The 14,307-nt window shown below is 47.4% G+C and overlaps 1 protein-coding gene and 1 long non-coding RNA gene across 2 annotated transcripts in view; one reads left to right on the top strand and one right to left on the bottom strand.

The window, feature by feature from the left end:
- The window catches only part of LOC118002440, a 68,406-nt gene extending 63,010 nt beyond the window's left edge, over positions 1-5,396 (bottom strand). The window contains exons 1-2 of the long non-coding RNA XR_004677053.1: positions 5,271-5,396; positions 4,831-5,008 (exon numbers count right to left, since the gene is read on the bottom strand). This is a non-coding gene — a long non-coding RNA (uncharacterized LOC118002440). The remainder of the gene's footprint in view (positions 1-4,830; positions 5,009-5,270) is intronic.
- A 399-nt stretch (positions 5,397-5,795) lies between these two features.
- Positions 5,796-14,307, top strand: part of CCDC88C (coiled-coil domain containing 88C) — a 120,869-nt gene continuing 112,357 nt past the window's right edge. Inside the window, exons 1-3 of the mRNA XM_034992781.1 lie at positions 5,796-6,013; positions 6,766-6,866; positions 13,894-14,002. Coding sequence (XP_034848672.1) covers positions 5,954-6,013; positions 6,766-6,866; positions 13,894-14,002 — 270 coding nt within the window. The 5' untranslated portion in view covers positions 5,796-5,953. The remainder of the gene's footprint in view (positions 6,014-6,765; positions 6,867-13,893; positions 14,003-14,307) is intronic.

Genomic DNA, 14,307 nt, shown 5'->3' on the forward strand with positions numbered 1-14,307 from the left:
TATAGGAAAAAAAGATTCTTGACATGGGTCTTTTTTTTTAGATAGGACACCTAAAGCACAAGTGACAAAATCAGAGATAAACAAGAGGGACTACATCAAACTAAAAAGTTTCTGCACAGCAAAAGAAATGATCAACAAAATGAAAAGACAACCTACAGAATGGGAAAATATATTTGCAAACCATGTATCTGCTAAGGGATTCATATTCAAAATATATAATGAACTCATACAACTCAATAGCAAAAGAACAAATAATCCAATTAAAAAATGGGCAAAGGACCTGAATAGATATTTTTCCAAAGAAGATATAAGAATGGGGTGCCTGGGTGGCTAAGTCCATTAAGTGTCTGCCTTAGGCTCAGGTCATGATCTCAGGATCCTGGGATTGAGTCCTGCCTCAGGGTCCCTGCTCAGGGGGGGGTCTGCCCCTCCCTTTGCCCCTCCCTCCCCCCTCACTCGCGCTCCTGCATGCACTTTCTCTCCCAAAGAAATAAAATCTTAAAAAAAAAAGACATAAGAATGGCCAATAGGTATATGAACAGATACTCAATATCACTAATCATTAGGGAAATGCAAATCAAAACTACGACATGTTACCTCACACCTGTCAGAATGACCAAACAGACAAGGATACCAAGTGTTAGCACGGATGTGGAGAAAAGGGAACCCTGGTGCACGGCTGGTGGGGATGTAAACTGGTGCAGTCACTGCAGAAAATGGTATGGAGGTTCCTCAAGAAATTAAAAATAGAACTACATATGATCCAGCAACTCCACTTCTGGGTATTTATCCAAAAAACCCAAAAGTACTAACTCAAAAAGATATCTGCATACCCATGTTCATAGCAGCATTATTTACAACAGCCTAGACATGGAAACAACCTATGTGTCCATCTATTGATTGATGAATGGATAAATAATTTGTGGTACACATATACAGTGGAATACCATTCAGCCACAAAAAAGACTGAAATGTTGTCATTTGCAACAACATGGATGGACCCTGAGGGCATCATGCTAAGTGAACTAAGTCAGAGAAAGACCAATACCACATGATTTCACTTTTACATGGAATCTAAAACAAAACACAAACCAAAAAGCCCCACGCAAACTTATAGAAAATGTGGTTCCCAGAGGCAGGGGCTGAGGGGGAGGGGAAATTGGATGAAGGTGGTCAAAAGGGGAAAATTGGATGAAGATGGTCAAAAGGTACAAACTTCTAGTTACAAGATAAATTAGTACTAGGAAATGTAATGTACAACATGGTGATTCTAGTTTACACTGTGTATGAAATGATAGGTGTTAACTACTTGTGGTCATTTCAAACATGTAAGTTAAATCGTTACACCCTTTAACATTGCTGTAGTTCAATTTTACCTCAAACTGTAAAAAGAAAATTTTAAAAGCCTACTCTAAAGCTACTGTAATCAAAACACTGTGGTATTAGCATAAAGACAGACATCTAGACCAATAGAATTAAGAGTCCATAGATAAACCTTTGCATAGAAGGTCAAATGATTTTTGACAAAATGACAAAATGGTGCCATGACCATTCACGGGGAACAGGTGGTCTTTTTTATTTTATTTATTTATTTGAGAGAATCAGAGACAGCACAAGAGGGAAGAGGGTCAGAGGGAGAAGCAGACCCCCCGCTGAGCAGGGAGCCCGATGTGGGACTCAATCCCGGGACTCCAGGATCATGACCTGAGCCGAAGGCAGTCGCTTAACCAACTGAGCCACCCAGGCGCCCCAGGTGGTCTTTTCAACAAACCATACGGGGAAAACTGGATGACCCACATGCAGAAGAATGAAACTGAACCCTTAACTAAGACCACATACAAACATGAACTCAAAATGAATCAAGTACCTAAAACAATAAAACTTACAAGAAACCATAAGACAAAAGCTTCATGATATTGGATTTGACAAAGAGCTCTTGGACATGATGCCATAGGGCAAGAAAAGAAAAAACAGACAAGTTGGACTTTGCAAACATTTAAAAAAATTTGTATGTCAAGGGACACTAGAGAGTAAAAAAGGCCAACCCATGGAACGAGAGAAGATATTTGCAAATCACTTATCTGATAACGGATTCATGTTCAGAATATATATAGGACTCTTTAAATGTAACAACCAGGGGCACCTGGGTGGCTCAGTCGTTAAGCGTCTGCCTTCAGCTCAGGTCATGATCCCAGGGTCCCAGGATCGAGCCCCACATCGGGCTCCCTGCTAGGCGGGAAGCTTGCTTCTCCCTCTCCCACTCCCCCTGCTTGTGTTCCCTCTCTCGCTGTGCCTCTCTGTCAAATAAATAAATACTTAAAAAAAATAAATATAACAACCACCAAAGACATTCAAAAATAGACATTTCTCCAAACGGAAGATACAAATGGCAAGTACATGAAAAGATGCTCAACATCACGAATCATCACGGAAATGCAAATCAAAACTACAATGAGATACCATCACACCCATTAGGATGACTATCAAACCAGAAAACAAGTGTTGCGGAGGGTGTGAAGAAATCAGAACCCTCGTGCTCTGCCGGTGGGATATGGATGGTACTGCCACTGTGGAAAATAGGATAGAGGCCCCCCCCAAAAAAACTAAAAATAGCATTACCATAGGATCCAGCAATCCCACTTCCGGGTATAAACTCAAAAGAACTGAAAGCAAGGTCTCAAAGAGGTAGTTGCACACTTGTGTTTATAGCAGCATCATTCACAATAGCTAAAGCATAGAAGCAATACAAGTATCTACTGATCAGTAAATGGATAAACAAAATGTGGTATATACATACAATGGAATAATATTCAGCTTTAAAAAGGAAGGAAATTCTGCAATATGGTATAACATGGATGAACCTTGAAGACATTATGTTAAGGGAAATAAGCCAGTCACAAAAAGACAAATGCTGTCTGATTCCACTTATAGGAGGTACTCTGAATAGTCAAAATCCTAAAGACAAAGTGGAATGGCGGTTGCCAGGGATTGGGGGGTGGGGAGGGAGAAGAGAGTGATGGTTTAATAGGTATAGAGTTTCAGATGTACAAAAGGAAAAGAGTGATGGAGATAAATGGTGGTGCTGGCTGCATAACAATGTGAATGTATTTAATTCTACTAAAGCTGTACACTCAATCGTTAAGATGGTTTTATGTTATATCTATTTTGATAAAATTGTTTTTAAATCATGAAAGTAATATATACTTGTTATAACAAAAAATCAAATACAGAGACATGTTAACAAATAGCCATTCCTCCCTCAACCCCCAAGTTGTACAAATAATTTCAGCTCCTATCAGGTAACCTAGACACGCCATTAGCTTACAGTGCTGAGCCAGCATTTTCCAGGAAGGGAAGCTAAATTCCTTTTCAGAATGAAGAACATAATTAAAATAGTTCTGTCCAGGAAGCAATGTATAAAGCAGAGAAATTACTTTTTATGCAGAAATGAGCAAGAAAAAATTTTAAAGAAAGGGTTAAGTCTCAGAGTGAAAGCTAACGGTCATTCAGGCAGGGATGGAGGGACTCTGCTTAGTGGTTAGTAGGTGGTCTGCGTGTATGCTCCCTGAAGCTTATGCCCCACCCCAACGGAGACTTAGAGGAAACAGTTCTTATTAAAGTAGTGATAGAACCCAGCAGAATATCAGGAAGATAGTCATTAAGATCTTCATAAACTGTTCTACATGCACCACCTTGACCTCCCCAAATTATAAAGTCTTATAAGGGGAAAATGTTCTTATTCCAATTTCAGGGATTAAGAGGCTTCTAGGAAGTACCCTGTCCAGGTCGTCCAGCCCTTCAAAGCTTTTCAACCCTGTAACCTGGGCACCATCTAGTTTACTGGACCCCCTGCCTCCCACGGAACAAGGATGCTGAGCTAGTTCTCTCTGGGTGAGGCAGGGTCGAGGCAATGAATGACGGATACATCAAAGATCATGAACCAACACAGCAGCTAACTGACCCCAAATCAGAAATTCCTGACCTGGCTGTGGCCCAGGGACTGCCAATATCCCCAGGGACAAATTCTCTCACCACGAGGAGAAATGCCTCACAATGGTCAGAAAGCATTCATTCATCCAATGTGCTTCTCAGTGTGAAATAGTATGCTTATCAAATAACTTTAGTCTCTCCAAAAGAGCTGGGGTCAATGTGAAAAACACTCTGGTCTCACAGGCATTCCATATTTTACAGAACAAGGACATTCTAAACAAGATGGATGTGGATACCCATCACACCTGTTTTCCAAACATTTTATAAGTGCAATTAGGGATTAATGCATTTCTGGTGCATAAGAAAACCACTATGATAGAAATTTTAGTTCCTCCGTACTGTCCCCCTTTTTACCCCAGTTACCTTGACTTCCACATTTCTCTTTAGGGACTCCTGATCTCCCCCCTTGGCTCCTGGGGCCACAATGTCACCTCAAGAGCCCCAGATGCGGCGGAATTCGGCTGCAATACCACACTTCACCGGCAGATGCCGCAGCCTCAACACTTGACAGCCAACTTTCAAATTACTAACAACACAACCGGCAGCCATTTAGTGCCTACTGTATACTTTTTTTTTTTTTTTTTTTTTAAGGAGGCTCGCCCCTAGTATGGATTTCAACCGGGGGCTCGAACTCATGACCTTGACATCAAGACCTGAGCTGAGGCCGAGTCAACTGCCTAACCGACTGAGTCACCCAGGAGCCTTGCCTACTGTATACTTGAAGAGCAATACACTAGGCTCTTCAGGTCAACCTCGCACCGGTTGGCTTATCCGGACAACTCGTGAGGACTAAATCGCATGAAGTGCTTTGAACAATGAACTGTAGTCTGAAATTGTTACCAGCCCAAGGTGAGGTGACAGAGATGGACGGGAACTCGGGTCCACCGCAGCTGTCTCAGCAGGTCGGTCTGGGCCCAGGGCTTGCTTTCCATCCAGTTGGGACCACTGTCCTTTCTCCTGTGGCTCTCCACTAAGCTGCTATGTCCTCCAACTTGGAATCCGGGAGTTGGCTCTTCTACTGCAAAATGACGGTAGTTTAGGGGGTCGGGTCCCAGGTGGGGCGGGCCCAGGGCGGTTTGGGCACATCACCAGCCTCCCGCGGGAACTTCTAGAAGGCAGGTGGCGCGGTGGGACGCAAGAGGTCGCGCTCTTACGATCTAAGCTCAACACTGTTTCCTCCTTTGACTCCCGGGCTCGCGCCCTACCTGCCCGCGAGACCGACCCCCCCCGCCCCGTGAAGCACGCGGGCTCCGCTCTTCTGCCTCGGACCCTGGAGGCACCTGGGGCGGGGGGGCTGGAGCTCCGCGCGGCCGATGGGCTGCACCTGCCCCGGGCCGGCAGCCTCGGGATCGGGCTCCGCCGTGCCCTAGCGTGCGGTGGGCCGGGGACGACTCGGGCTGGCAGCTGCGCCGCAGCCTCCGGCGCGCCCCCAGCGGGAGGCAGAAGGGCGCCAGCGCCCGCGCGCTCGGGCCCGCACTTGGCGTCCGGGGCCGCCGCAGGCGCACGCGCGCAGGGAGGCGCCACGTGCGGGGGCCCCGAGCGCGAAGGCTGCGCTCAGCGTGGGCGCGTGGCGGCGGCCCCACGTGCGGGTTGCCGGGACGCCGCGAGGAGACGCCCCTCCCCCCGCACACGTGCGGGCCGCCGCCCCCTCCCGGCGCCCCGCGCAGCCGCGCCCGCGCCCGGGCTCCTGGCCCCGGCACCGCGAGGCGGCGCCCCGGCTGCCTCGGGCCGCCGAGGGGCGGGGCTGCCGCCCGCATTGTTCCTCCCCGAGTGGCGGGCCCTCCCCTTCCCCCAGCCCCGGGCGGGGCGCGGGGCCGCCGTAGCCGCGGAACGTGGGCTCGCGCCCCGCCTTTGTCTCCCGGGTGCGAGCCGCCGCAGCCCCGCGCCCGTTGCTCGCTGCCAGAGCCGCTTTGTGTCGCGGCGCGGGGGACCCGGGCGTGGAGCCGGCGGGCACAGCCTCAGCATGGACGTGACCGTCTCGGAGCTCATGGAGCTCTTCCTGCAGAGCCCGCTGGTGACCTGGGTGAGTGCGCCCAGCTCCCTGCCCCATTGTTGGTGCACCCGCTCCTTTCCCCGCTGCCTGCGGTAGCCGTACAAGCTCCCTTCCCGGGGCCCCGGGTAGCCCCCGGGACGCGGGGGACTCAGCAAGTGCTCTTGGCGGAGGTCGAGGTCTGAGCCCTGGGGTCTGGAGGCATTTCTAACTCGGGAGCCCGCGCGCCCAGTGCGGGACCTAGCCGCACTCCCGGCCCGGCCAAGGGCTGAGCGGGGACACCTGTTCCCACCGGGCGCTGGGCTACGTCCCCGGAGCGGACAGGGTCCGAGTAATCACCTGGGCGACCTATGGCTTGACCACTCGAGAAAAGGACCTACTCCCCAAAATATCCTCGTGCAGTTTCTGAACCTCTGAGACCAGCAGGTGGGTGGCGGTGGGTATTGGGGGGCTCCGAGTGAGCATGTGTACAGGCTGGGGTCGGCGCAGTCATTTCCAGTAGATTTAAGACGTGAGAAATTTATTAAAAAGTCCCTTTTGGTTTTGTTTTGTTTTTTCCGCTCTGGGACACTGGAGAGGAGTGTGGGGAGGAAGTTTTCCTCCTGTTATCTTGCGTCTGTTGCCCGGCGCGGGGTGGGGGTAGAGGCAGGGTGGGCTTGGCGCCTGCGGAAGAGTAGGTGACTCCCTTTTCCCACGCGGGCCCTGCCCGCATTTGCCCTGGAGAGCTTTAGACAGTGCGCCGGGGGTGACCTTCCTGTCTTTCTCTCCACGCGCCTTCCCGGCAGGTGAAAACTTTTGGCTCATTCGGCAGCGGCAACCAGGACAACCTGACAATGTACATGGATTTAGCGGACGGCATCTTTTTGAACCAAATCATGTTGCAAATGTAAGTTATCTACAGGGAAGAAGGGAAGAACGACGCTTCAGAAAGTTTAAGGTTGTAGTAATGGAGCATGGAGTTCACACAGGAGGGTTCTTTGCCGGGGGGGGGGGGGGGTGCTGGTGTCTCCGTATTAAGGTGACTTCTTTCCATTCGTTGGATATGAAGAATTCCAGGACAAAGGGGTTGGCAGCTTGTTTGGTAAAGGCAATTTGGAGTTGAATGACTGTCATCCACATGGTGTTAGATAACACAACCGACTTCGAGCTCAGATACTTGAGGTTTGAGCAACGAAGTTAAAAAAAAAACAAAACACCCTTTTTGGGGGCAAGGAACTAACAGTCTGGTTGCAGGAAGTGTCTAGGGTGGACCCGGAGCATCCATGTGACTATAAAGTTTCACTGTAGGTTGGGATGCCTGTGTTTCTGAGCTCGTTTTCAGTTGCCCCATAGCAAGTGCAATTGGTTAAGGCCCTTCTCATGACGTGGATTTAAAGTTACTGTGTTGAGAGCCCCGGGAGTCAGAATGCTGTGGTACTGTTTGTGTTGAAGCCCTGAGCTTAAACGGTCTTGGTGGAAGTTAAACTTTCTAGCATGTGTGTTTGACCACATCCTTTGCTGCAGCTGAATTCTCTAGAGCCTGTGATTGACAGCCTGCCACATGTAGGTGTTGGCTCCTACGCCTGTATTCTGTTTTTAACTCAAAGTGCGGGGAACATATTGGAACTGTCAGTATGATTCACAGGCACTGGAAGCAAAATAAAACGTAATGTTCTCTGGAGCAGCCGCGTATGCTCACCTACTCACCTGCAACTAAGCAAGTTGGCCTGCTTGAGCAGGAACCCATTAGCTAATGAGAATCAGCTTTGTGGCCCACACAGGAGGAACAATTAACTTTGGCATATTCAGAAAGTGGTTTAAATAGATCTACCTAAAAAAGGTCTGTTTTGAAAATTAACTGGGAACACTGCTGCTTTTAATAAGTCATTTGATGTCATTAGTTTTTTTTTTAAGGCACAACTAATCTTACCTAAATCTTGTGTTTGATTAGATCCTAAAAACACAAATGTGTTTCCAGCTTTGGCAGCACTTGTCTGAGAACACTGATGAAAAGGAGTTTCCTGGGGTTGCCTAGTGGCATATTTAAGTCCTGGCAACTCTTCCCCCCCCATTTTGGTGGACCCCGAAAATGACTAGATTCCATTGGTGCAGTGACCACTGGGTCCTTACCCAAGCTTGTTTAATTAAAAACAGCAGTATCCCCAGCCTTTTCATTCAGTTTTTACACCCAGGCAGAGGGGAGAACAAAAGCCCTGGGACTGTTTCTCTTTCTTCCCTGACCTTTGGAATTCCTGAAGCGTTTACCACTTGCTTGTAAATCGGGAAAGCCTGTTGGACCATTCCTTTGAGAAATGCCCACTCATCAGTGGTTCACACTTGGCCCATAGCTAAATTCAGTTTGAAGGGCGTCTCCACTTCCCTTGACAGTTTTTACATGTTCTCTCCTCTGTGATATGCCAAGATAATCATCCTAGGGGTGGGAACTGAAAAATTTGCAGCTCTTACAGCCTCACACCGTGCTTCTGGTGTCTTCTGGCCAGGGTCAGGAGTAGACGAAGGGACAGTGGGAAGCCGTGTGGATGATGTCCCAGCCGAGGACATCAAGGAGTGAGGGGCACCAGCAGCACAGAGTTTACTGATTGGATGATCAGAATAACCCTGTTCCAGGTGATAGGATAGAAATCAGAATATTGGTTGCTCCTGGAGGTGGGTGGGGATTGTCTGGAAAGGAGACACAGGTGAACTTCTGGCAGGGAGGGGTGGTGATAATCTGTGTATTCACTGGAGTACATCTTATTTTTCAGAGCTTATCAAGCTATAACAAGATCTGTGCATTTCAGTCTATGTAAAGATTATCTCAATTGAAAAACAGTATGCCAAAAACATAAAAATGTATTTCAGCCTTAGTATTGACAGCCTAGGTAGCCATCCTGGATATGAACTCTAGGTCTGTCTTCTACTGGTCAAGTGATGCTGGGCACACCACTCAACAATTTAGTTTCCTCACCTGTACAATGGGAAGTAAAGTGCCTCCCTTAAGAGATGGTTGTGAGGATTAAATGGGATGTGTTAGCAATTAGCACAGTGCTTATCACTTAATAGGAACCTAGTGTCAATTACAAACACTCCATCTTAATCCAGAAAGGATCTGAGGCACCCCCTAAGAATTTTTCCAGTCTTCCTTTCTCCCACATTCTTAGTCTCCTAGATTACTGCATAATTCTTAGCCTTGGCCCTCTCTCAAGGAGAACTAGAGCAAAACTGGACTCTAGGACCCACATCCAAGCCCCACATCTAACATTGTACATAAGCCTCTGTGTTCACTTCTGCAAGATGGAGAAATGTCAGGCTAACTAGCAGGTCAGTGATAAGGTTCTGTTCTACCTTATCTCCTCTGCTAGTAGCTCCAACTGTGTGCTATTGTTTCAATAAAGTCTCCCCAAGTTGGTAGGACCTAGGAAAATTGTAGAGAGCAGTATGCTAAGGGGGTATGGCGCTCAGTTAAGAGGCGTGTTACCTAACACTTCAGAGCCATACGGAGGCCGGCGGGGGTCACGTGGCTGCACCTGGGCATTGTCTCTGGCAACTGAAGAAGGCTGCGGTCATACTCTTGGCCCTCGCCTCCCGGTGACATCAGTGCGTGGAAGCAGGAAAGCCCTGTGGGCTCAGCTTTCAGGGGAGGCCCAGGTGTAGGAGAATTCCCAGTGAAAGGCATTGAATGGCCTGGAGCAAGATGCAGGGGCGGGGGAACCTGTTGAATTGTTCCTCTGTAAATGCAGTCTTTCTGGGCGATCTGCTGGTACCCAAGGGAAAACAAGATTTCTCATTCACTTTGGGCACATTTCTCACTGTTTCGTAGGAAAGGTATTTCAGCACTTGGACTCTGAAAGAAAGCACTGGGCGGACAAGTTCACATTCCCCTCTCTGCCACTTCTTCGTTCTGCCCCCTTGGGCAAATTACTTAAACTCTTTAAGCCTCAACTTCCTGATCTGTCATAAGGGGATGGTATTTTATACACTTGGGAGGATTAAATAAGATTATGCATCTAGAAAATGCCCAACAAACATCCATTATCGTTGGGAGCGAGGACTTGGGCCCGGTGTGTGTGTGTGTTGGGAGCGAGGCCTCGGGCCCGGTGTGTGTGTGTGTGTGTGTGTGTACGCTCCCAGGTGCCTGAGGCTGTGTGCATCTGTACTTTTGAGAATGAACACCTTCTGATTTGAGGCAGTGGCTGTTGAGTGCAGTTGGGAATTTGGACTTGGGCTTGAGAGCCTGTGGCTTTGCAAGGCCTGTGGTAAGTCCAGCATTATTTGCTTTGTTCAGACTTTACCCCTGGTGCTTACTGCAAAATTCAGGATAATATATTATTCAGGGGTTGGAAACATCCTCAGGTCAAATGGGAGAGTTTCCTAAACATTTTTTTTTAATCTCTACACCCAATGTGGGACTTGAACTCACAACCGCAAGATCAAGAGTCGTACGCTCCACCAGCCAAGCCAGCCAGGCTCCCCGAGTTTCCTACGTTTCTAAAAGGACAGTTTTTCACCTAGCATGTTGGAAGAGGAGTTTTAGTCCCATTCTGTCTATATAAAAGCTGAGGGCAAGTACTTGTTAGTTGAATGAGTTTGTGTTGGCGGAAAAGTGTTGGAACAAAAAAGATTTTTGTGAACTTACATGATTTCCTTTTTTGGCTACAGAGTATGACACTCTTTATGGGGGCTTTGAGTCCTTAAAAAAATTACACCAAAAATTTACATTGGTTGTAAGAGTGTAGGAAGAGACAGATGAGCCAAATAAAATTGCCCACGATTTAGCAATGCTATTATTCTGGTGTCTTCTGATGTCTATAGTATGGAGATATATGCTCCTTAAGGTATTTTTATGCAGACATGGGCTCGTGCTGTTGTCTTTTAGCATCCCTGTTTTTCAACCAGTGATACATTGTGGACATGGATGTCTCTGTGTCAATAGATCGTTTCTTGATTCATTTTTAAATTTTGGAAGTCTTTGGAATATAACTAAAAGTTGCGGGCTGGCTTTCCCAAGGGAGGGGGGCAAGGTTGCTATAAATGTAAATCATAACTCTTAAAAATTCTAGGGCAAGTTGATTTGCTTTTTTCTAGTTAGAAGTTTTTGTTTGTTTTTTTTTTTAAAGACGTATTTGAGGGACGCTTGGGTGGCTCAGTCAGTTAAGCATCTGCCTTCAGCTCAGGTCGTGATCTCAGGGTCCTGGGATTGAGCCCCATATCAGGCTCCCTGCTCAGGAGGGAGTCTGCTTCTCCCTCTGCCTGCTTTTCCCTCTGCTTGTGCTCTCTGTCTCTCTGCAAATAAATAAAATCTTTAAAAAAAATTTTAAAAAATAACAGATTTATTTGAGAGAGCGCATATGTGTGCATGGGGGTGGGGGGCAGAAGGGGAGAGAGAATCTCAAGCAGACTGCCTGCTGAATGAGGAGCCCAACCCCATGACCCCAAGATCATGACCTGAGCTGAGATCAGAAGTCAGATGCTCAACTGACTGAGCCACCCAGGTGCCCCTCTAGTTAGAAGTTTTTATAAGGAGGTGCTGAGGGCCCCACACTTTGGACTCCAAACTGTTCCTGAGTTTGGACAAGCTACCAGATGCTTGCACCCAGTGCCTCTCTCCTGTCCTCTGACCTCTCCATATGGGGCTCTTGGCCTTTTGCATTCTCGGGCTATCATGAAAAAAAAGACCTTTGTTAGTAATGATGGCTTTTGGGGACATGCAGTCATGCAGTGGTTATAGGATGTCCTCTTCCTGGGATATAGGACCAAGTATGGGTCCAAGTTTGCCGGTGCAGACCTGGCCTTCTAGAATGACAGCCTAAGGCTGGAAGGATCCTGTCATCATTTTGCAGATGAGCACCCAGAGAATCTTGGCCAGTCTTGTGCCCCGGACTGACATCTGTGTCTCCTGCCCCATTTCCTGCAGCACAGAAAGTGGGGGTTCCTTGGTGCTGGGAGAGTGAGGATGAGCCTTCCTTAACCGTAGTTGACTTTTGTTTCCAATTATTTCTTCAAAGCCTCTCTACCCTGAGAGCCTTCGCTAAAGGATGGAGTACTAATGATCGTGATAATTAGCCTATATTACTCCTACGGTGAATGTCGAAGCTCTTTTGGAGTGTTGTTTCAGTTAGCTGAACTGGGAGAACAAAAGCAGAGCTGGACAGAGGCTTCTCTGCTGTTATCTAGGGGACACGCAGGTCCCCACCCCATGTGTGTGCTGTACCTTTGCACATGCAGTGAATGTGCACCGTGTATTCCAGCACGTGTGCTGAGGCCCCCTGATTTAAAGCTGGGACTGCAGAAACAAAACAGAAAAAGCTCTGCTTGATAAGTTCTGTTTTAAGAAGTACTTTTGTCAGTAAAATAGCTTCTCTCTTGGGGCATCTAAAGAGAGGAGAAGTGAGCCTTTAAGATAAATTGTTTGCCACGTTAAGTATACTTCTGTAGCTAAAAATGCCTTTGTGGTTTAAATTCTGAATGCCGCCTCTATTCCTAAATTAATTTTCACTGAACTGTTAACCTTTGTTTTCTCAGTAATGAATGGCTCCCAGAGAAACGTAACGTGCAAATGGCTTGGCCAGACTCCATTACTGTGTGGGGACAATAAGAAATGTCGTCACATGACGGTTGAAAAGAGATTCCCTGGTTGCCCCAACGTGCCCATGTGATTATTTTAGGGGATACAGGCTGGTTGAATAAAATCCGTAGCTATTACTGCGTGTTACAGGTAAAGGGCTTTGCAAACACACAGTGCAGGGTAGGGCCTCCTGGTGTATATGTCAAATATTTAATGGTCAAATTCTAAACAGTTCATATTATTAAAGAAAAAAGAAGATTGTACTTCCAGTGACGTCTGAAATGATTTCTACTCGTGGATTTTTTTGTTTGTCAATTTTGTGTTCATTACTGGCTTTGGAATGAGCGGCGTGGCATCGAGGTTGATCTCCTTAACTGCCCAACTCTATCTGTGCTTCCGTCCCATTGCAGGGCAATTACTGAGGAAGAGGCTGACTCTGCCCTTGTCCCCGTCTCACAGGGCCGGGGATGACCGATGAAACCCTAAAAACAGCCCTCATTTGAATTAGTGACATGGGAGGGAGGGCTTTGTTATGAGAAGCATCGTGTGATACATGGGCAGGTAGAAGCTAAATCCGGTCTACCCAGTCTGTTCTCTTCACGTAAGAAATATTTTGAGAAATGTCCTGGACGTGGATGAGTGGAAATACAAATCACTTGATTCACATTTCTAGTTTCATCCCAACCAGACCCGACTTTTGCCCAAGATTGGAAAATAAATGACACCGTGGGGGTTTCCCACATGAATTATTTATATCTGTGCACTTAGCATTTCTTGTAGGGTACGTAGGACACCATGTCACGTCACAGACTCCTGCTCTTGGTTTTTCAAGGTAGAACTGTGTCCCCGAAATGTAAATCACAGGCAGCACCAGCCCTAGACCAATCTGGTGACAGAGGTGGGGGATCCCAGTGAGATGGAACATGAGTGATTTTGATTTATTAATTCAGAAAAATACCTTTTTTTCCCCTTTCTTGGTATTTCCTATATTTTGGTTCAGCTTTTAATCTTTTTAATCTTGAAATCTATCTTGGGAGAGGTTATAAGTTTTTCATACAGTATCACTTTTGGTGTCTGCATTGGCCTTTGGTGATGGTTTATGGGTGCTGCTAGCAGTTGGAACGGAAATAACGTTGACTCAGGGCCCATGATGGGTTGGTGCTGGGGGGTGGGGAAGGAGGGAGGTGATGGGGGCCCCCCCCCCAAGGTCCATGGCTTGGCAGTAGCGGAATAAGGATTTGACTCCAGCCACATTTTCATAGCCTCGTAGTTACTGAGGCTGGGGGCGGACTGAGCTGGCTCTCAGCTGGAGATGGGGGGTGTGTGGCAAATGCTGGGATATGCAGTTTCCGTTCTCTTCCTTCTCCAGAGACCCCAGGCCAACAAATCAGCGCATCAACAAGCACGTTAACAACGATGTGAACCTCCGCATTCAGAACTTGACCATCTTGGTGAGAAACATTAAGACCTACTACCAGGTAAGGGCTGGGAACTCTGTTCCCCTGGGGTTCTGCTGTGCATCTGGTATCGTCACTAAACGGTTTCCCCCACAGGAAGCCAAGAGGAAATGGTGTTCATGGTTAGGTATCTGCTTGCTCACGCTTAGTGTGTTTTCACTTGCATCCTTTTTTTTTTTTTTTGGCATTGTGGGAAGGGTGTCAGATGTTGGATTACTTTGTCTAGCGAATGTCCTTTGAGCTGAGTGCAAAGCATTGTGCCTGGTATGGTGGGGGCCCCAGGGATGGTCCTTGATTCACAGCGGCGGCCCCAAGCATGCTCTTGA

Source organism: Mirounga leonina, unplaced genomic scaffold (assembly GCF_011800145.1).
Source record: "Mirounga leonina isolate KUSES-001 unplaced genomic scaffold, KU_Mleo_1.0 Mir_82, whole genome shotgun sequence".
NCBI classification, from domain to species: domain Eukaryota; kingdom Metazoa; phylum Chordata; class Mammalia; order Carnivora; family Phocidae; genus Mirounga; species Mirounga leonina.